Below are 23332 nucleotides of genomic sequence, written 5' to 3' on the forward strand. Positions count from 1 at the left end.
ACCTCATCCGCACGGGTGCATGCTTATCCAATGTTGACACTATGGAGGCGATGAAAGATGATGCAAGGGTGTTGACATCATCTATGGCGAGCAGAGAGGCCTGCTCTGCACTGAGATCGCTGTTGAAGGTGTCCCAGTTTATCTTATGGATGCGGCGTGTAGGTCTGTAGCTGGAAGTACGGCCTGGTGCAAACCCTGCCACAGAGAGATTCCCAAGTACTGCAAAGTGGTCACTAATGTCTAGGTAGGCTATCTCACAAGGTCCCGTCAGCGGGGAAGTTGATAGGAAGAGATCAATGATTGACTCAGTAAGGGTTAGGCCTTGACAGATTATGCTAGCATATTTTTTCGCATAATTCCTACCAAAATCGAATAATCGCATAATTCGAGGCAAATTGCATACGAATCGCATAAAATTGGAATAATCCGCCTGTTCGCATCAAATTCCATACAGTTGTTCATGTTCTACAAGTACAAGTACAAGTAGATGCACCAGGAAGTCGTAGGTTTACGACTCCCTTGAGAACATGTCCAGTCCACTACAATTAGTGACGGTCGTAGCTAGGTCGGACGGTGCGTTGACCCCGTTGAACTTTTGCTACTACAGTACAACGCCCTCTACAAAAAAAATCCCCCTGTTATTTTGCACAGAACCATTATACATTAGGGGTCGTCCGTATTTTTCGAAAAATTAAAAAATCCGTCCTTAGGCAAAAAGGGGGTGGGTGGTCAAGAGTGTTGGCGGAATTTAATTTTTTGATTTTTAGGCCAAGTAAAAAAAAAAGCTAGATGATCGTCCCCGTCCGCCCCAGTTTTTGTCAGCGCCCCAAGAAATATTTTATTTTTTAAATCGTGAGTTTTACTATATGGACCACATACTACTAGTATATCACAACGTCAGTATCGATCTGCTGAAGAAAGAAAAAGAAAAAAAGAAAAAAAAAGAAAAAAAGAGAAAAAAAACCTTGATGTTGTTGTGTACACTGTGTGCATGAGAGGGTAAAAAGTAAAAAAATAAAAATAAAATCCTCCCGCCCTCCCCGATTTTTCCAAAAAAAAGGACGATCATCTAGTAATTTTTTTTACTCGGCCTTAGTACTTTTTTTTTTTTTTGCTCCAGTGACTTTCATACAGTCATGTACACTTGTTGCACTGATTATAGCTGACTGTGTACTGTACTGTAGACGTAGTGTAGGATCGATTGTCGCAAACACCAGTATCTACTACTATGATGACTTTTCATGTACAGGTAGTTGTAGGACGGTGCATGGCCGTGACATCGGTAGACCTACTACTCACTGTACTTAGCTACTAGTACTTGACACAGGTGCAGTCAATCAACATGGGGTCAGGAGTTCTTATTTTCGAGCTGGGCATCGGTAAAAATCAAAAATTAATGGGAAAAAATGGGGGGTGGGTGGGTGGGTCAGAGACAATTTTGCACGAGGACGGATTTTTTAATTTTTCGAAAATTACGGACGACCCCTTAGCAGCTTATGTGAGCATAATGCGGCATAATATGATAACTTTTAGCATAAAAAATAGCATAATTCTGCAATTTTTTCAGCAATGCGAAAAGCATAATTTCACGAAAATATTAGCATAATCTGTCAAGGCCTAGTAAGGGTGGTGGCACGTGTTGGTGAAGACACATAATTTTTCATACCAAATTTGTTAAACAAGTCAGTTTCTCGTATGGCCATGGGTGACTGGTTCATTTTCATATCAACGTTGAAATCACCCAGCATGACAGTTGCCAGAACCTTCTTTCCTGGTGCATGAACTGATGCGTCTAGGCTGGACTCCAGGGAGGTCCAGAGTGCTACTGCTAGCTAGCTGTGGTCCAGCACAGTGTGGAAACACTCGCAGAAATTTCGGTCCCGGAAGTCTATCTTCGGCCAGCAACTCCAGGTAACCAATGGCAACAACGCCGAACCAACGAAACAGCCAGCATGGAACGGTGGAGGTGCGCACACGCACACATTCCAGACCTTACCCGGTTACCGTCCACAATGTTACAAAAAATATTTTTCATCGAAGCAAGAGTCCATGTCTTTGTCGAAGAGTAACGCTGGACTTTCACCGGACATTGACCATTGTGTAAGACCAGCTAACTAGCAGCCAACGCTGATGGCTGACTCGCCGCGATGCCGTTCTTGGGATTGGGAGGAAGCTGGGTTTTCTCCAGATGAGCTTTTGGCGGAGTCCTCTGATGATAGTGACGTCGTCGAGTTGGAAACTGCAGATCCTACCGCGATAGCGAGGAAGCGGTCTTTTCAGAAAACAGCTATTACCAAGTCTGTGAAAATGTTTCCAAAAGGACGGGAGTAGCTCATGGACAGAGCACTGAAGTGGTCATCAGTGCCGAAACACGGGTGCGGAGCCGCTCAAAAGTGACTGTGGCAAGTTAGTGTGCCTGGCATGCCATAGAACATTGTCAGGGAAGAAGAGTATAATCATGTCCCATATTGCTACCGCGAGACACAAACAAGGAAAGTCCCGTTTGGAGAGGGAAACTCAGAGGCAGAAGCTGGTCAAGGAGTCTTTCTTGGCGTATCAGAAACGACTTGGGAAGGCTCTAGCCGGCACCGGTCTTACTGAGGCCGAGTCTCTGCGGCGGATCCAGATTGTGCGTTCCATGTTGCATAGCATGGGTGCAATATTATAGCGTTTTTCTTAGCCCGATACCGCAAGGTTCAGGAGTTTATATTCCATCCGGCGGAGCATTATCAGCATTATTTGGAGCATTATATCCCATATTACCGAGCATTACTGAGAGCATTATATCCCATATTACCGAGCATTATCCGCCAACACCTAGTGTCAGACTCTCTGGAACTTGTCGACTCTGCAACTTGTCTCTCCTGCGGAGGCGTCTTCCCAGCCGAGGACAAAACCGACGACTATTTTTCCGCTGCCACCATTGTAACTCGTATACTCTCAGCACTCAAAGCACATACTTGTTGTTACGTAAGTAGTTATCATTCGTTCATTGTCTCACAAGGAGAAGAAGAAGACAAGGCAGTGCGAGTATGCGCACTGCCATCCATGCATTCCTATGGTGTACTATTTATGTGTATACAAATTACGTGTCATAAAGTAGCCATGCTACACATGCATTAGGCTCCGGTGGATTATGCTCGCAAAATCATGCTTTCATGGATTCTCTCATTATGCTCGCGAAATCCTCATAATTATTATGCTTTGGCACGCGGGGGATACATACAGTGCTGCCAAATAATTTTCGCCCAAAATCGGACACCCTTCACCGGCAAGGCTGGCCACATGGTGCGAATTTTTCTCCTCGGCAAATCTTTTACAGAGAATTCAAAATATCGCCTAAAACACCATGAAAAATCGCTCCGTTGCCATGGTAACCCCAGAGTTGTCATGAATTTTGTAATGATGAGTGTGGTCGCACACTGACTCTGTACAGACTGTCAGTACGTACATGCCATTCAGCCTGATCCAGGCATGTTACTTTGCACTTCCACAGCCAAGCGCTAGCCTTTTTAGAAGCAAAATTTAATTAATGTACAGTGATGTCACTGATGTGTGCCTTCAGTTGCGCTGAAAAGTGAAAGTACGGGACTTCTGCATCGGAAAGTAATGATCTCCGACATTTTGGCTGCTTTTCGGACGTTTCCCTTTTCGGACTGGTTTTCGGAAGAGCCTTCAAAAATCGGACACTGTCCGAAAAATCGGACGGTTTGGCACATCGATATTTTGCTCCGATTTTGCCGGCAATTTCCGATCATTCAATTCTTCGATATTTTGCCGAAAGAATTGCCAGCAGGATCTGTCTGGGCCTACAATTGTAGGGAGGGCCCGAATATGCTTGCGCATATTTTCGCATATTTGGTCCTACAAGTGTAGTAGATCCTTTTGACACAAGGTCGCATAAAGCGGGATTCACAGAAGCTTTTTTGCGATGCGACACGCGACGCGGCAGGCGCGAAACCGGGAAAACCCCCAAATCGCAGCCATGTCGCACTCCACGCAACTGCCGCAACTGGGCCATCGCAGGCCATCGCAGAAGTTGAGCTTGGCTCAACTTTTGCGATGCAATGCGACAAGCGATTTGGCGTACGATTTTGACCTTTTCTACAGCAAAGTTGTACAAAGGTTCAAGAGTTGCCTATACATTTGTACAAGTTGTATCAAACCGCGCGAATATCATGGTGACGTAGCCAAATCAGCAAGATATTGTCGCATCACTGACTTCTTCTGTGAATGGTATTTCGCGAGTTCGCATCGCACGCGTCCGTCGCAGATCGCGTCGCATCGCGTGTCGCATCGCAAAAAAGCTTCTGTGAATCCCGCTTGAAGCGGGATTCACAGAAGCTTTTTTGCGCTGCGACAGCCGCGAAACCGGGAAATCCCCAAATCGCAACCATCGCGGACCCCACGCAACTGCCGCAACAGGGCCATCGCAGGCCATCGCAGAAGTTGAGCTTGGCTCAACTTTTGCGATGCGATGCGACAAGCGATTTGGCGTACGATTTTGACCTTTTCTACAGCAAAGTGGTACAAAGGTTCAAGAGTTGCCTATAAATTTGTACAAGTTGTATCAAAGCGCGTGAATATCATGGTGACGTAGCCAAATCAGCAAGATGTTGTCGCATCACTGACTTCTTCTGTGAGTGGTATTTCGCGAGTTCGCATCGCACGCGTCCGTCGCAGATCTCGTCGCATCGCGTGTCGCATCGCAAAAAAGCTTCTGTGAATCCCGCTTAAGACCCTCTGCAGACTACATACATAGAACATCCAGTACAAAATCACATAAAACCTAAAAGGCAACATTTTTCCAAGCCTGCATTCAGACTACACATTTTACATGCAATATACAGGCAACCTTTGACCCTACGCTATTGCGCAATGGACCTGGGATGTGTGAAAGCAGCCGGCAGTCGTACAAAGTTTGTACATTTGTACGATGGTTGGTGAAAGTACGATAAATGCAGGAAAGTTGCCTTGTACAAGGGTTCGCACCCTGCCTGAAAGGATTGGGCAGCTTTTTAGGCTTCCTGCCAGATTCTTGTTGTTGTCTTGGAAACTTCTATGTAAATGTGACTTATAGGCTGTTTTGTACCTAGTCTGAAGAGTAGCAAATCTAGCATATTGTACCAAATGTACATGTAGCATATTTTTGTTACAAGGAGCAAATAATTCGCATAATTATAGGGCAGATTGCGGAAATGGCCAAGGAAACTTACCATGACACGCTCGGTCAGGGAACATTTCCAAACTTAGCCCGGAAGGAAAAATGCTCAGCCAAACACGGGGTGTGCACACGCCAGACAGTTTCTTGGGATCGGGAGAGCTTGATTTGACTGAATTTGACTGACACTGCACAAGAGGTAAAATTATTGTTCTTGCTGTGAACTGAAAGAAGACGACGACTAAAGCGCAAGGCGCTTGCGCAGAGCAAAAAAGGAGGAAAAAACATGGAGGAAATCGCCAAGAGGCGAGTGAGTCAGTAGAAATAATAAACACGCGGCCCCGCTTCGGTGTGGGAACGCGGAAACAAACCGGGGTAGAGAACACAAACTATGACGTGTACTGCAAATAATCTCATGACGTTGAACATCATGTCAACGTCGTGACACTCCCCCGCAAGAGATGCAGAGAAAAGGAGATAATTCGTAACAAAGTAACGTGGAAACAAAACACAATAAGTGCATATATTACGCAAGGGTGAAAGAGAGTAGACCGTCACACACAGAGAGAGAGAGAGAGAGAGAGAGAGAGAGAGAGAGAGAGAGAGAGAGAGAGAGAAAGAGAGAGTTCAGATGTGAACTACCAACTGTCTAGCTGATTCAACTAAACAAGTTCGCTGCCAATTAATTGGCGAAGCGTCTGACGTTGCTTCTTAGCGGCAGCACGTTGTGGACGACTGGGTGGAGCAACAGCTGCTGGAACTGGCAGATCGGCTTGGCCAGTGGTGTGTGTGTCCGGAGCGGTGCTGTTGTTGTTAGCCTCGGAGTTAGCAGCAGGACAGATAGGGTACAGGAGAGACAGGGGTCGTTTGAGCTCTGTCTTCTCTGCAGTGATGACGGTTGCGGAACGTATCTCCATGTCCTTGCTTGTATGGAGAGCGACAATGTGCCATACATGTCACTAGGAGGACCCATACCTTCTTGGTACTTGGCTGGTGCTTGACGAGCAGAGGACCGAAGTAATCTAGTCCCACATGGGTGAACGGGATAGATCTTGTTGCGCGGGCAGATGGAAGCGGGGCCATATCTGGGGTGCGGTATGGACCACCGTGGTGCTTCCGGCAAGTCAGGCACTTAGTGATGAATGACTTCACTGTTGCACGCCCTCGTGGTAACCAGTACTCGTAACGCAGTCTTGATAGCGTGTGTGCAACGCCGCCATGCATCGTCATCAGGTGACAATCGTTGATGATGAGCTGGGTGATGGGATGCGTTTGGGGAATCAGTACTGGATACTTTGCTTGATAGCAAAGTTCGGCGTTCTCCAAGCGTCCTCTGCATCTGATGAGGCGGTTCTCATCGAGGAAGAGCCGCAGCTTGTCCTTCGGGCTGTGCTTCTTACAATTTTCGACAGCACTGACGTCTGACAGATTCTGTTGTGCATGGTGTAGCCACATGATTTTGGCTACCTTGACCTCTGAGTTACAACTAGAATCCACCCCGAAGGACTTGCCGCCTTGTGGTCTCAACCTGGAGAGAAACCGCAAACACAGAGCAGAAACACGCACTAAGGCACTGAAAGACGAAAACCTGGCACAATCAATACCAAATGGTGGTTCATCACATGTTTTTTTTTGTTCGTGATGCGCATCAGGCTTTTTTTTCATTTCGTGTGCAAGCTCAGTGTCTGGACCGGTGGACTCTGTTGGGTGTGATACAGGTGCAGGTATCTCCGAAGTGCTTGAAGGACCCTCCCCAGCGGCAACGTTGACATGGTGATCAAGTGCTGGCTCGGCGTGATGGTCAGCAGTGGCAAGGAAGTGTGGACCGTGCCACCATAGCGAGCTGGCTTGAAGGGAAGGAACAGAGACACCGCGTGAAGGCAAGTCGGCGGGATTGTCGGCAGAGCGGACATAGCGATAGGCAACATCGGGAACCGCACGAATGGCATCAATACGGTTGTTGACGAAGACAGGTAGTTTGTCAGAAGAGGCCAGCCAATGGAGAACTGTGGTGGAGTCTGACCATAGAAAGGTAGAGGAGAAAGTGAGCGGAAGTTCCCGACGGACGAATTGGATCAGACGAACACCGAGAAGCGCGGCCATTAATTCCAGACGTGGAATGGTAGGTGAAGCAACAGGTGCAACACGGGACTTGCTGATTAGAAGGTTCGACGTGTGTTGATCGTCAAACGTAGTAGTAAGGTAAGCAACGGCACCGTAAGCCAGCCCAGATGCGTCGCTGAAGACGTGGAGAGAAAACCGAGCGTCGCTGGCACGTGGTGCACTGATGAATCGTGGACATTTCGTTGATGCAGCAAGTTCAAGTTGAGCCGCAATATCACACCATCTACAAATGATGTCTTGTGGAAGGTCGTCGTCCCAGCCGACGTTCAGCTTCCAAAGATCCTGAAGCAGAATCTTCGCACCAACAAGAACAGGAGACTGGAGACCAAGGGGGTCAAAGAATTGGGCAGTATGTCGAAGGATACTCCGCTTCGTTGTGGCCGACTTGGATACGGCACTGACAGGTGCAATATGTAGAGTATCATGTTCTGTATCCCACAGCATACCGAGGCACTTGTGGATAGTACCCTTGGCTCGGTCTGGTTCTGGAATGCTGCTAAGAAACTCTGCAGAATTACTAGACCACTCGCGAACATTCATAGACGCAACACTGAAGAGGCGCTTCGTGGCATCATAGATAGCAATCGCCTCCGTCCCAGAGTTGGCACCAAGGAACAGGTTGTCAACGTAAATATTGCGAGACACTAGGTCGGAATCTGTTGTATCAGCAGCGCTAAGATGATGCTGAATAGTGGCAGCCAAGAGATATGGACTGCTGACAACGCCAAACGGAACACGACAGAAACGAAGTTGTCGTATGTTGTCTGGAGTAGCTGAGCTGGATGCATCGTGCAGCCATAGGAAGCGGGTCACGTCACGATCATGTGAGTGCAGACCAATCTGCAGAAAGGCCTTTTCTACGTCTCCACTTATGGCTACCGGAGAAAGACGAAAACGAAGAAGAATACCGCAAAGGTCTGGAACAAGATTGGGGCCAGCGTGCAAGCAGTCGTTGAGACTGGCGAGTTTTTCGGAACATTTTGCGGACGCATCATACACTACCCTCAGCTTCGTGGTAGTAGCAGTAGGTTTGAGTACTGAATGGTGTGGAAGGTAGTGAATCTGGTTGGTTGTAAAACCACGAGGAACATCTTCTATCATGCCCCTGTCAAGCTGGTCTTGAATCACGGTATCGTACTGGTCAAGAAGTTCCGGATGGGCTTCGAGGCGACGCACTTGTGCCTTCAGGCGACCGAAAGCCAGACCGTAGTTTGTCGGAAGAGGAGGATGTGAGTCCCTCCAGGGCCAACTCACCGCGTACCGACCCTCGGCAAAGGAGATGGAGTTGGCGAAGCGCTCGCCCACAAGATCTTGCGACGACGTATCGTCAAAAGTACCCAAGCTCTCTGTCGACCAGAACTTACGGAGGTCGAATTCAGGGTCCGTGTCTGTTTGATGAGCAAGACATGACTGCGCCTCTGTGGTGGCAGGCACAGGCAGACTGCCGGTACAGATAAAACCAAGAACGGAGTCGAGCAAGACCAGACCACCGCTTAGTTCGGTGCGGTCCTTGCCGATAATATCATAATAGTGATCGAGACCAATCAAGACGTCTACGACCATGGGCTCTGCGCTGCTGGAGAGCGGTTCTGCAAGTGGCAGAGACTGTAGAAGAGGAAAAGAAGAAGCAAGTGGACATCGCGCAATTGGAGCGGTTATGTTCGGAAGTACACTGGCCTGAATCGCACGAGTGGACCCATCCTTACACTGCATGGTCAAACTCACCTTGGCGTACACGGTACTTTTTCTTTTGTTGTTCCCAAATGTAGCCAAGGAGAGTGTTTCATTTCCGATTGTGGGCAAATCGAGCTGATCTCGATAAGCTTGCGTGATGTATGTCTTGGTGGAGCCGGTATCAAAGAGAATACGGCCATTGATCGGCTTCAGCTTGGAGGAGAGAAACGGTGCCACAGCAGTTTGCATCATGATCTGGTGATCGGCGTTTGCGACCGTGCTCGTGGCAGGCTTGGGTTTGAAGGACTGAGCATTCGGGCTCATAGTGGAAGCTTGCCTCTGAGTGGATGCGGCAGTGAATTTATCTGGACACAAGCTGCTGTGGTGTGCAGGATTGTGGCAATAGAAACACCGCCGTTTGCTAGAGCAATCGTGCACGGAGTGGCCTGATCGCAAACACTTGAAACACCTTTGTTTAGCTACGCTCTTCCTCGCTTCTACTGTAGTGTACTTATTGCATTCGTCAGAGAAATGTGCCTCCGAACTGCAAAAAACACACACTCTCTTGGGCTTCGCTTTTGAAGTAGCTGAAGCTGAGGCAACAAGAGATTGACCGGACGCACTGGCAGATGGTGATTCGTGCGATTTTTTCGGTGGCTGGCTGAGGCGATCTGCTGCTTCATTCGCTATTATGAAGTTGGCTACTGCAGCGCGCAAGTCCGAAACGGTCCAGGATTGTGGCCCCTTTTTTAATTCCAAAGCCGCTAGCGTGGTGCGTGGCAATTTGTTCGTAATCATTGACACAAACACCGCCTGATTAACATTCTCACCAAGCGCTGTGAGGCTTCGCAAGTGCACCTCCAACGCATCGTGCAACCTACGCAAAGATGGAGTAGCGTTGGACGCAGGCGGTAAGTCCATGATTGCCGTGTAGTGTGCATTGACGCGAAGCTGATCATTCCCGAAACGTTTGCGGAGAATGTCAAGCGCGGTTGTGTAGTTGGTATCTGATATGGGCAAGCCAGCTATGGCATCCCGAGCCAAACCCGTTACGTGATCTCTTAGGTACGACAGTTTCTGGACACCCGACAACCCTTGATTCGCATCAATAGACGCAACAAACATATCGTGAAACTCAGCCCATTTCAGGAAATCACCAGAAAATGTTGGTATTTCAAATTTGGGCAAATTGACTGAACTTGTGGGAGCTGGTTGTGGTTGAGGTGATGATGCTTGCATGTGTTGTACGACTAGTTGGTGTTGTTTGATTAGATCCTCTTGCGACTGTAATACTTGCTGGTGTTGACTATGTGTAATAGACTGCGTACGAACAAGATCTCCTATTGACTGTTGGATGCTGGACAAATCAACCATACTAGTTTCTTGTTTGATACCCGCACTGCCCGTACTCTTGGTGCTACTTGGTGAGCTAGTACTAGTAGTAGCAGCTTCTGGACGGTTCGTCTGGGCTCTGTACTGCGGAGATCGCTTGCATTCAACAATTGACCCTCTGATGCGTACCGAATACGCAGCCACATCGCAGATCTCCGTTTGCAGAGCCTCATCTGAACCCTCCAGAGTCTCCGAGTCCAAAACACTGGCCAATGCATCACACGCCTCATCATATGCGTACAATTCTTCAACAATACAATCCACAAGTGTACTTAGCTTTTTTGGATCCGAGTCCACGTGTTCTGGCGACAACTCGTCGGCCCTTTGACCTCCTTCCTTCGATAAAAGGAGTTCGGCCTCTTTGACGAGTTCGTCGATGGATCCTTGCAGCTGCGCGATCTTGGCCCGGCGCATGATCTGCGTGCCGGTCGTCACTGCTCTCTTCGGCATGTTAGCTCGACGACCCAAATCGGGCAAGCTGCTTACAAATTATTTGAGTCGAGTCTATCTTTCTCAAGATTGGAATGGTATCCCGGGTTTCGGCACCACTTTGTGCACACGCCAGACAGTTTCTTGGGATCGGGAGAGCTTGATTTGACTGAATTTGACTGACACTGCACAAGAGGTAAAATTATTGTTCTTGCTGTGAACTGAAAGAAGACGACGACTAAAGCGCAAGGCGCTTGCGCAGAGCAAAAAAGGAGGAAAAAACATGGAGGAAATCGCCAAGAGGCGAGTGAGTCAGTAGAAATAATAAACACGCGGCCCCGCTTCGGTGTGGGAACGCGGAAACAAACCGGGGTAGAGAACACAAACTATGACGTGTACTGCAAATAATCTCATGACGTTGAACATCATGTCAACGTCGTGACACGGGGCGAAAATTTGACTCGAGAAGAGAGTGTCCGCGACTCAAGGTCGCATAAAGTAGCAAATCTAGCATATTGTACCAAATGTAGCATATTTTGCTACAAGGAGCAAAGAATTTGCATAATTATCACTGATATCAGTTCATATTTCGAGCATATTTCGAGCATATTTCGAGGATATTTTTCTGCTTTTGTGTGATTTCGGCATTTTCGAAGAATTATTTTGAAGCAAGTGGCATATAATTATGCGAAAAGCATAATTATGCGATTTTTTTAGCATATTTGGGGTAGCGATGGGCGCCGCGGGCCAGTTGCGGCAGTTGCGTGGGTACGGGTACGGGTGGGGTGCGACATGGCTGCGATTTGGGGCTTTCCCGGTTTCGCGCCTGTCGCATCGCAAAAAACGCTTCTGTGAATCCCGCTTGACAGCTGTGAACTGTTGTAACCCAGTTGTACTCGTACATACCGTAAATGTGTAGATCTACAGTACAACATGTATGGCGTGCAACAACGATACAATCATGTTTTTCGATTTAGCAAGGCAACAACGATACATGTGCTTTTTTTGTAGTGGTTGTGATTTTCTTGGTGACAGCAGGACGTACCCATCGTTGCATAAACTTTACTTCACGGGGAACGACTATCCCTCTAGCTCTGGCATTTGTGGCTTGCGGTGACAGCACGCGTTCGCGTCAATCTATCTGAGTTGGTATTGTTGTGTTGTCAACAGTGGCGGACTTTGCTGTGCCCTGCTTGTATAGTATAAAAAGCAGCCAGGAATCCGGCGTCGAGGCCAATTTCTGGCTCAAGTTTTGAACGCCATGGGTAGGATTTTTGCTGCTCCTCTAGCTCTCTGTTGGCTGGCCGCAGTGTGTGTCTTAGTGACGAGTGCTTTGGCCTTTGCGCATGACACCGAAACTCTGGACCTTACTGACCCAAGCTGGTTGAGCAAAAAAGCAGAAGAGGTCCATCGTCAAGACGAGCAGGCCCCAGCTGGTGGCAGGGCTGAAGGCCAGCAGCGGGTCGATGCCGCGCCGCGGTTACCCAGCCCCGACGTGCCCCATGTGCGGCAGCGTAGGGATCATGGCAGCAGATATCGCAGACAGTCGGTGTCAGCCACAGCTAGCCAGGAGGCTGATCGTTACTATACATCAGCTGTAGACTACATGGATAACAGTATGCCACCAGACCTGCAGAATGCTACTAGGAGCATCCTGTTCCATGGGGACAGCACAGCAACGGAGGCACAGATACATGTGCAACTGCCATTCAACTTTTCCTTCTTTGGACACTTTCATGAGCATGTGTTTGTTTCGACCTACGGCTTCATCTTTGCGCACCCACTCCCGAGTGCCTGCCCACCGTACGCCTGCCGACTGGTGCACATGGTGGAGACAAGCTACGTTGCGCCGCTCATCGGCGTCTGGGCCGGCCTGGCCAATAACAACAGCCAGCTAGTGCAGTACACGGCAGAGGACGAGACGTTTGTGCACTTTGTGTGGTCTGTGCGTCTCCTGAGTGGTCTGTGCGTTACAGATTTCCGTGGAGTGAGAACGTGTGGTACACGCCAGGGCACGGAAACACAATTCTCAGCAACTCTCTATAACGACGGCGCCATTGAGTTCCGCTACGACAAACTGGGTGCGAGGTCTGCTTACGACAAATTCAATTTCCACAGTGCCAGCTATGGTGGCACGATTGGCCTGCGCGACTCCAGTATCCACGATCATACGGCTTATTATGTGGATCACCGCTATGTGCGTTATGCCGACGCTAACATTTCAACAGTGTTCAATAGCAGTTTTAGCCCGAAGAGCATCACGTTTACGCCTCGAACGACGCCTGTGTGCTTTACGGCGTTGGACGAAACGGAGTGCAAAGCACGCTCATCGTCGCTGGCATGTTTCTGGTGCCCGTTGCCACCCGGGTACGATCTGAAGACTCGGCCATTTTGCACCGACGGGGGACATGACCGCAACTACTTGCACTACCGAGCGGTTGGCTGCTCAAACACAACGGACGGCGCAGTGCTGAGCTTTGCCAATGACACGGTACTGAGGCACACATACTACACGGCGAGCATGTCCACTGCTGGGCTCCGCCTTCCTGATCTGCGCAATGCCAGCCTTGTCCAAAAGCGCCTGTCGTCGGCCTTTCGTTACTTCGCAACTTCCGTGTCGCTGCCATTCGACTTTCCCTACTACGGACACCGGGTCCGCCACATTACCGTTATGTCACTCGGCTTCATACACATGCACATGTGGCGCTGCCATACGTGCTACGTGAGCGATCACTTCCAAGCCAGCCATGTCTCGCCAATGTACCACCCCTGGTTCTTTGTGAAGGACCCGGTTGGCGTGGATCATGGCGGCATCGACATCTTTCAGGACAAGAACAAAAGATTTGTGCACGTCGTCTGGACAAATGCCGTCCGAGAGATGATCGCCATCCACTGCAATTATCTGAACTGTTTCTTTTGCGCCTGCCCAGATTTCAACTCGCCAAGGGTAACTTTCTCAGCGACCCTTTTTAGTGATGGCCGCATTATATACAACTATCAGAAGCTGACAGATCGCAGTACGTTCCCCCTCAGTTCTAACTTCAGAATCGGCCTTGGAGAGTCGATTGTGGCAGAACCGATACACGACCCGGAGGATCCCTGGCACTTTGTACACTACTCGCCAGTCAGTATCTCTGATCGCACTGCCTTTAGCGGCCAAGCCAAGGTGAAGAGCATCGTGTTCACGCCTGTCGCCAACGCCACTTGCAACTCGGCCGCGACGTTTGCCGAATGCTCTGCAGCCCAGCGCGCTCTCGGCTGTTTATGGTGTCGCGTCACCCCATCGGCCACGTTTCAGTTGCGACACACGTCGTTTTGCACGGACGGTTATAAGAACGGTAGCTCCATCACGGGCCAGCACGTCACGTGCACTCCGGTACACCTACCACCTACAGCAGCAGCACCCCCGTCACAGACAATGCCATTGGTCAGCAAAGACAAGATGCAGACGATGCCGTCAGTAGGCGAAGGCAAGACACAGCCTCTGCCATCGTATTCCAGCGGTCAGCGTCCAACGCGTCCTATCGGTGCCACTGCTCACGCGAATGCTTCCCATAGCGATTCGCCGAGTGCTACAACCCGCGCTCCTGTGACGGACGCTACGGAAACTGGCACCAACGGCGTGTCCGGTACTGGAGGTAGCAAGAACGAACCCAATGGTGTGCCGAAAGCGTCCAGCAACTCCAGCGTGGGCATTGGCGTTGGTGTCACGATTGCATTGGTCTTTGTCATGGTATCAGCGGCTTTGTTGGCACGGCGACACAAACCCACCATCAGAGATGGCGGCTTTGCTAAATTCACTAACGAACGATAGTGTATGCAGAGGGAACCTGCTTTGCTATGCGTTCATTTATTAATGTAGTGCAGCTGCCAGGACTATTTCTCGGTGTAGGTGTGCGTGCGTGTGTGTTTGTGTCTGCAGGTATGTGTGTGTGTGCGTGTGTGTTTGTGTGTGTGTTTGTGTGTCTGCATGTGTGTTTGTGTGTCTGTACATTTGTGTGCGTCTGTGCATGTGTGTGTGCCTGTGCATGTGTGTGTGTCTGTGCGAGCGGGTCCGCCTTTCTTTGTACCCTTCAGCATCTTCTTAGTATGTTGGCATTGCAATTAGCTGCTGACAATTACATAATGTTAATATTCTAAAGTCAGATTCAATTATTTTAAATTATTTAGTGCACTGCTTTCAGCTTGATTCATTTTGATGTCGAGCTAACCCATATTATGCCGTTTGTTTTGGCATTAATAATAATAATAATAATAGCACATTTCGCGTAGTAGAGCACTAATTTAATAAAGAAATTCAGTGTTTTGGCATTACCTTTATTTTTTATTTTTTCACTTTTCTGCTAACAAAGCTGTGTATTTCTGAAGCTTGTGCCGATATTGCCACACGATTTCCTGTGGGAATTACAGATTGAAACAAGCTGACCCTCCAGCCCTTGTACAAGGTCCATCGTAATTGAAATTTTACATCTCTGGTCTAAATTCTTTTAAAACCTTCTGCAGCACTCGCCTGATACACATGTTTTTATTTTTCTCTTGGAAATGTTATCAAAAAGGCTTGTTCGTGTATTTGAGCATCGCTGAATGCAGTCAAAAATGTGTGTGTAATATAAAAAATCTTTCTTTCTTTTCTATAAAATACAAAATCTGCGAGGAAATAGTGACGCCATCGATAAAATGAAGGCCGCAGACATCACCAGTATTAGCGGGACTCGTACCCGGTCACCACGAAACATGCAATTTGTTGGAATAATTTTTTTCGATAAAACAAGCTTCTTTTTTGTTGGAATAACATTTTTTTCCAGAATTGATTTTCTCGTTCCGATCATCAGAGCTAGCTAGCGAAAAATTGCGGTTCACAAAAAATGAGGAAAGTGCTAATCTAGCAATGGCAAGTACTCGTAGAGCTTGTTCCCTCGGTTTCGACAACCCGTCCCCGCCAGCTCGAGAGCAGGATTGATTGGATTAGGCATATGCGGATAATGCCGGCAGAAAAATTGGCAGAATTCGGTACTTTTTCTGGTAAGTTTCATGCATGTTTGGTATGTGGATAAAGAAATGGAGCAGAATTCGAGGAATTGCCCGCCATAAGGTTTGTATGGTTCTGCCAATTTCACTGCTTTTCGAGCAGCATCTGCCACCTTTTCGAGCATTATCCGCCAGTGCCTTGACTGGATCCAACGGATTTATATTTGCCAAACAAGACAGTTGTGTAGTGTTTGCAGGCTGATCATTGCAATACGCATTTATATGTAGTACACATTTATATAAAAGAATATCTCATGGGTACGAGGGTGATACACATACATTTGCTTTTTTTTGGACCAGCATGCGCATGCACCATTCAGATGAGTACGACGAGTACGAACCCATGTGCGATTGTCGTTTTTCTACGGTACCTCAACATGGCCGGCCATGTGGTCACGGTAGCTCATGTCATGAGCTCAGGCGCATGGACGTACCGTATGTGTTTTTTTGATGTCCGGATTCGGAAACCGCCAGTCAGTACTCGGCTTCTCGGCACATCACTACTGCGCTAGTCCATCAAATGAACACTCAGGCTGGTATCCTGGGAGAGTCATTAGGGAGGTTCTGCTATACGTGAAACGTAGAGAAATCACGTAGAGAGCAGGTGTCTGGGTTGGAGTCTACGGCTTCGCGTGTTTTGGCTCCAGATTTCTACGCGGAGATGGGGTTCTCTACGTTGTGGCACACGCAGAGAAAATGCGTACGGATTTGCTGGGTATCGATCAACTGCATGCAGAAAACTGCCAAATATGGAAGGGGGAATTCCCAGTACACATTCCACGTGACTTCTCTAGGTGAAACGTAGAGCAGAACAGCATTTCTTTACGTTACGGGAACGCGAAGAAAGTTCGCGTGATTCTTTGCGTCGCGTTCCCAAAACGTAGAGCAGAACCTCCCTATTGGCTGAGGTCAGGGACCGCAAAGGTGAGGTACGGTGTGAGCAGCGAAGGTCGGTGGCCCACCGTGCCATGGAGCTCGCAAATGATGCATCTCCCCCAGTCAAGCGTGCCATGGAGCTTGGCAGCGAGAAAGGAGCCTCAAGCTGGCTTACATGCCGCCCACTAGCACGTCATGGCTTTACCCTGTCCAAGGCCCAGTTTCGTGATGGGCTGGCGCTTCGCTATGGGTGGCACCCGGACCGACTGCCATCAACCTGCTCGTGTGGTGCAACGTTCACTGTTGCACATGCTCTCTCCTGCGCTACGGGCGGCTTCATCATCATGCGGCACAATGAGGTGAGGGATCTCACGGCGCAGCTGCTCGGTCGTGTGGCGCATGACGTCAACGTGGAGCCCACCCTCCAGCCCTTGACCGGGGAGAACTTGCGCTATCGCACAGCTGTGCGGGATGACCTGGGTCGGCTGGATGTTGTCGCGAGCGGTATCTATGGCGGCCGGTTTGAACGGAGCTACCTGGACGTCCGGGTCTTCAACCCGCACGCTCCATCAAATCGCTCATCATCTGCGGCATCCTGCTACAAGCGACACGAACGTGAGAAGCGCCGGGCCTACGGAGAAAGGGTTCAGCACGTTGAGCAGGCAGGCTTCATCCCTGTGGTTTTCTCGGCACATGGTGGCATGGGCAATTCAGCTATTTCTCTTTACAAGCGCATTGCCTCCATGTTGTCCGAGAAGACTCGTGAAGCCTACTCCTCTGTCATGGCCTGGATTCGTGCCCGGCTGAGCTTCGCCCTCCTGCGTGCAAGTGTTGCCTGTCTTCGGGGTGCCCGCCGACTGATCCACTGCCACCGCCTTGTCTCTGCTTCTGCCGCACTGGCGGTTGCCGAGGCTAGGATTGTGGTCTGATCCGGCTCAGGAGCGGTATTGTGTGGGAACTGAGCTATTGTTATCGATTTCACTGTACTACTTTTTCTCTTTTACGTTTACTTTATACCAGGCGTGGGCCATCCCCTGTACATAGGTGCCATCATTTTTCTTTGTTTCAATAAAATTGTGTTGTTTTTGAAAAAAAAAAAAAAAAAAAAAAAGATTCGGAAACCGCCTTCATGTCAGCTAGCTTCTTCCCACAATTCTTGAGAAGGAAGTGTGCCTACGAGTACGCGATACGAGCCAGGGAGTCGTCAAATACGTACATGTACATGTATTTTGACGACTCCTTGGCCTGGTACGAGTACTTTGTTCGTTTTTTCATTTTTTTATTTATGTTTGTTGCATCGACAGTATACAGTCCAGTGTCTGCTCCAGCGCCGGGTGAGCCGGGTAATCCACCCGGTTGGGCGGCGCTTGGACCCGGTTGAAAATATAGTACCGGGTCACCTGTGACCCGGTTGGTACTTTACACTTTCGAACTTTGAAAGGACTGACTACATGGCTTGTATGTGTCAGCTACTTCTTCTTTATTATTATATATATTTGAGGATTTCCCAAAGACGTAGTCTAAATTGAAGGGAGTTCCATTATAATGGGAGGCTGTAGGGTTGAGATAGCAGACAGTGGAGGGCTAATAATTCGTAATGAACAGCCTAGCAAGAGAAATACAATTATGCTGAATCACGGTTCCAGAATGGTCCTTTAATCAATGATACCTATAGCCTCGGGGTATGCCTTGAAATACGAAATGTACCGAAACAGAAACACAAAAATTAATAAGAATAAGCGCAACGCACAAAGAAGGAGGACAGAGGCATGTCAGTGCGGAGTGGCATTGTGTTTGGTGTCAGAGAAGTGCGTGCAAATGTGACTGTGAAACAGGGACTGCGAGGCTGTGGCTCTCAGGTCTGCGGGCAAGGCATTCCAGACAGTAGCGGTGCGGAAGAGAAATGACCTCCCGGCGTGTTTCCCAACCCGTGGCAGAGTGAATGCGAGTTGGCGGCGGCGACTACGCGTGGGGCAGTATCCCGCTGCTTCAAAAAGTTCTGGTTGGGTGGTGACCAAATGGAAGAATTCCATAAGGCAGGCGATCCTCCTGCGCCAGGATAGACTTGGCCACCCCAGCTGTTTAAACAATGATGACTTGGGCTAATCTGATGGGCAAGGGCATCTCTCAAGCCGCATGACTGTGCGAGCTACTCTGGCTTGCAGCCGTTCAAGGGTGAGCCGCTGTGCAGCAGAGAGGGAGGACTCCCATACTGGGGCGGCGTATTCTGCTGTGGGGCGGACATACGTAAGGTACAGCTTCCTGACGATGTCTCCTGTTAAACGGTCAGCCATATGGCACAGAAGAACGCAGCGCTGTCTAAACTTGCTTATTGTCTGTTCAATATGCTCCTGGAAGCTAAGTGTTTCACTCAACAACACTCCCAGGTGACGGTGACTGGTTGACGGCTGGATACCGCGGATGGCCTCTGCAGCTCCTTCCTCAGCGAATGAGATAACAACGGTTTTCGATGGGTTGAAGGTTCCGCCTACTCGGTCGGCCCAGGCAAATGTGTCCTGCAGGGCCGTCTCCATTGGGCTGGTACCTTTGGTTCGTGCTTGGCCGACGGCGGTGTCATCCGCGAACAGGTAAACATCAGCGTGCTGGTTGCGTTTCGAGGCTCTGGGTAGGCTGTTGATATGTACCAGGAAAAGCAATGGCCCGAGGTGGGAACCCTGGGGTACTCCAGACTTGACGGGACGTGGGGAGGACAGGTGGTGTTGGACGCGGACGCTGAATGTACGCGTATCGAGGTAGTTCTTAATCCAAACTCGTAGCCGGAGCATCGCAGAATTCGCAGATAGTCCCGAGTTGCTGGAGAAGCACGTCATGCGGCACTTTATCGAAGGCCTTCGCAAAATCGAGAAATGCAGCATCGTTAAGGGATGCGTTTATCCATGGTCGATGCGATCTTAGTAGTGAGCTGTATCAGCTGGTCAACTGTGGAGCGATCACGGACAAAGCCGAACTGTTCCGGGACAATGATGTTGTTGACCTCGAGATAGTGACCGAATCTGGTGGCGACAATCTTGTCTAGTGCTTTCGCAATAGCTGGGAGTAGGGTTATAGGGCGGTAGTTGGAGGGATCAAACGGGTTACCTTTATTTTTAAATATGGGGATTACTGTTCCCAGCTTCCAGGCACTAGGAAACTCACCTAAGGTGAGGCTAGCGTTAAACAGGTTGGTAACAGAGGACGTTATACAAGGTGCGATCTCTCGGAGGATCCTGTTCGAGATGTTCCCGCCTGTTGCCTTATGCTTCTTTCGTAATTTTCTAATTCCTGTCCTCTCTTTTCTAAATGAGGCTTGTCCATTCGCCTTTATATCATTGACATTGGGCATAGTTTCCGTTTATTTTCCGAATTAAAATAAACCAACCAACCAAGTAAGTCATGATTAGTTTGCCCGTCGTATGAATGGCCTATAGCATGTGACTCGGCTGGTGAGACAGCGCCAGGCACATGTACATTGTGTACCCGGCTCCGACCCGGCTGAAATGGTTGCGCCAGGTACACGGGTACCCGGCTGTCCTATAATCCTAGAGCGGACACTGCAGTCAACTATTACTTCACTAATAACGACTGCGGATATAACGACAATTCGCGAATAACGACAGACTTTTCATGCCCAGAGCAAAGTCCATTCTACCTGTATAAATACATGTATAATGAGACTTCGGATATAGCGACACTTCACGAATAAGGACACCTTTCTGATACCCGGCCGAATGTCGTTATACGCAAAGTTGACTGTAGTACTCGTACGAGTACCATCAAGAGTACTATAATACTAGTAACCCCTCCCCCGGGGGGGGGGGGGGGTATAAACTTATACCGTATTATCTCTAATATAAGCACAGTCTCCAATAATAGCACGTCTCCAATAATAGAACACCTTGGGGCAGCATTCAAAAAATAAAGTGCTCAGTCTCCATTATAAGCACACTGTGTAAATTCATTATCTGTACCAGCGAAAAAACCCTGAAATGTGTGTGTCATACATAAATTTGGCATTTGTATTTTGTATTTGTATTTATATCATTATCTCATGGCACATCATGATGACGGCCAATAAAACTGAGACAAGGGTGAAAGCCAACCACAGCAGTAAAACAGATAAAAGAATACAAAATAAGAAGTAAAGAAGGCAAAGGAGGAGACAAACCAGCAGGATATACATGAAACCTATAATTGAGCAGAGATTTTAGCAACAAAATTATCCATCGACGTGCTGGTCTTGGCCTGCGTTGGCAACATGCCTCTGAAATGAGGTTGAAATAATAATGGAACAGTCTCCAATAAAGGAACGTCTCCATTAATAGCACGGGGCGGAGGTACATTGAAAAAATAAAGGACCGTGCTTATATTAGAGATAATACGGTATTTATATTATTATTATACTGTTGGTACCATGTACAACTTCAAAGAGGGTTGAACAGAAAAAAATAACTCGTAGATCTCCATGCGATTGTTGCCGCCTCGTCCGCAAGTGGCGCCTCCGCCTGTGACTCGTACGCAAAGACAGCACTGGTACCGCAAACGTCGGTCCATGGAGCGCAGGCCGAGGAAGTAATTAGTTTCCTGTTCCTACGGGCGGCGTCTCCTGTGCTCGCGCTGCCACGCATGTGCTCTGGTGTCTACGATCACGAGGTGATCTGCTATGTTACATTTTTCATCATGTAACAAATTGAGTAAAATTATGCATTCCTCGGGTCTGTGGAGGCCAACCTGAAGTTTCTTTTTTGGCCGTCTGGAGCTATCCTGCCGAGGCTTCAGCTGACAAAATGTTGGCGTCACGGAAGGTCGGCAAGGCATATTGAAGACAGCCCAATTCGTAAGAATTGGATGAAATTAGTAAAGCGAATGTTGACGTCCCCAGACCAGTCATCATCATCATCATCATCATCATCAGAACCCTTCCTGCATTGTACCAGCAGCACGAGCGGCGTAAGTGGAACGAATATGGGCCAAGAGTCACAAATGTAGAAAGAGCCGCTTTCACACCTCTCGTGTTCTCTGTGCATGGTGGTTGTGGGAGGCTGTGCAATGTGTTCCTCAAGAGACTGTGCCAGATGCAGGCCGAGTCATCGGGATCTCACTATTCCCAGGTCATTGGTTTACTCCGCTGTCGGCTGTCTTTTGCTTTGCTGCGTGCTGCTGTGTTGTGCATACGTGGGGCTCGGTCACGGTACCACCATCCGGCGAGATGTTTTCATGATGTCTCGATTGCCGTGGCCGAGTCAGGTCTAGTTTGTTAAGTATCGTGCTGTGTCCTGACTGTGCATGTGGGATTGGTATGGCGCTTACCCTTTTGTTGCTGTTTTGTTGCTTTCATGCCTTTAAGCATGTAATTGTGTTCAATTGTTGTATTTCATGGAAAAACGATCTTTGCGTTGGATTCATTTAAACTATTATTTGTGTAGGGTTCCACTCCTTCATCTTGGGAAATTGTGTTTTGTTTGCCCAAAGAAGTGGCTTCATCATCATCATCATCATCATCATCATCATCATCATCATCATGAGAAAAGCCTCTTTTACGGGCAAAGCAAATGTATATCATTACAATATGTAAAGTGAACAGGGGAAATCAACACAAAACCAACCGGAAAATGATGAAACACAAAAGCAGTCAAGGAAGTAAATCAATACAAAAACAAGCAATGAACACAGAGTAATAAAAGGGGAAAAACCAAATAGCATTATATTAAGTTGAGGCCAAAGGCAGCACCCTACTCCGCCTGGCGGCACTGGGCCAGAAATGAGTTCGGCTGTCGCCTCTTGCCGTACGAACCGCGGCAACCGCGGAAGCAGGTGACTGCCCATCGCAGCAAGCAGAAAGACAAACGGGTGCGTAGTATGCCCATTACTAGTGGGTACTTCAGTTCAGTATGGCGCTCAACAAACAGGGAGGCCAATGATTTCAGGAATTGAGTAGTTTCTGGGCCACTAAAGCCGTACGTCGAGAACACAAGTGGCGTGAAGGAGCCGCGCTCCACGTTAACCACACGGCTGGCGTATTGATTTTTCTTGTTTCGCTCGTGAGACTTCAGCTGACTCAGGGCTTGTGATCGAGACAACACAGACGCTGCGGGATGAGTGATCCGCACATCAAAGTAAGCGTCCTGTTGCCACGACCAAAAGCCGCGAGCCCGCACATCCAGACGAGCTTCTGCGCATCGGTTGAGGGAACGACCACCAGGCAAATGCTCACTGCTGCAGGGCAATAGCCGGGGCTCCGTCTCTACGTCCACCACTCCAGCCTCCCTCAGTAGTCCAGCAACCAAGTCCCGCACCTCATTGTGACGGGCAATGGTATAGCCGCCAGTGGCACAGGTAAGTGCATGAGCGGGGCTGAGAGGCACACCACAAACACATGAATCGGGTAGCCCACTCAACCTTCGCCCATAGCGGATGCACAGGGCATCACGGAAGTCGGATTTCTTCAGGATGGTTCCATCTTGCCACCGCGGGGCAACAGTCAACCATGACGATACTCCCTTTTCGGACGCGATTTCAACAAGAAATTGTTGCTCCGAGCTCAAGTCCGCCTTAATGTCTTGTTGCCGGCTGCATAGGCTCCGCATTTTGCTTGTCCGAGTCGAGCGTGCCAGCTGGCGGGTGTCCCCAACAGCATCGCGGACGGGATCA

The 23332-nt window shown here is 48.8% G+C and overlaps 2 protein-coding genes across 2 annotated transcripts; one reads left to right on the forward strand and one right to left on the reverse strand.

The window, feature by feature from the left end:
• Positions 1–5635: 5635 nt before the first annotated feature.
• LOC135812251 (uncharacterized) lies at positions 5636–11171 on the reverse strand. Its single transcript, XM_065325595.1, has 2 exons — positions 6128–11171; positions 5636–6023 (listed from the first exon to the last, which is right to left on the reverse strand). The coding sequence occupies exons 1-2, from the start codon at positions 10799–10801 to the stop codon at positions 5844–5846; spliced, it is 4854 nt and encodes a 1617-aa protein (XP_065181667.1). The 5' UTR covers positions 10802–11171; the 3' UTR covers positions 5636–5843.
• A 639-nt stretch (positions 11172–11810) lies between these two features.
• On the forward strand, positions 11811–15335 carry LOC135812257 (uncharacterized). Its single transcript, XM_065325621.1, has one exon. It carries the CDS (start codon positions 12042–12044, stop codon positions 14592–14594), a length of 2553 nt encoding a protein of 850 aa, XP_065181693.1. The 5' UTR covers positions 11811–12041; the 3' UTR covers positions 14595–15335.
• Positions 15336–23332: the final 7997 nt, after the last annotated feature.

Source organism: Sycon ciliatum, chromosome 3 (genome assembly GCF_964019385.1).
Source record: "Sycon ciliatum chromosome 3, ocSycCili1.1, whole genome shotgun sequence".
NCBI lineage: Eukaryota > Metazoa > Porifera > Calcarea > Leucosolenida > Sycettidae > Sycon > Sycon ciliatum.

Excerpts from the sequence above, each read along its gene's own strand:
- LOC135812251 (XM_065325595.1), bottom strand. The coding sequence starts at position 10,801 with ATGCCGAAGAGAGCAGTGACGACCGGCACGCAGATCATGCGCCGGGCC. Across the intron at positions 6,024-6,127 it reads GTACCAAGAAGGTATGGGTC|CCCTGTCTCTCCTGTACCCT; the intron begins CTCCTAGTGACA and ends AGCTCAAACGAC.
- LOC135812257 (XM_065325621.1), top strand. The coding sequence starts at position 12,042 with ATGGGTAGGATTTTTGCTGCTCCTCTAGCTCTCTGTTGGCTGGCCGCA.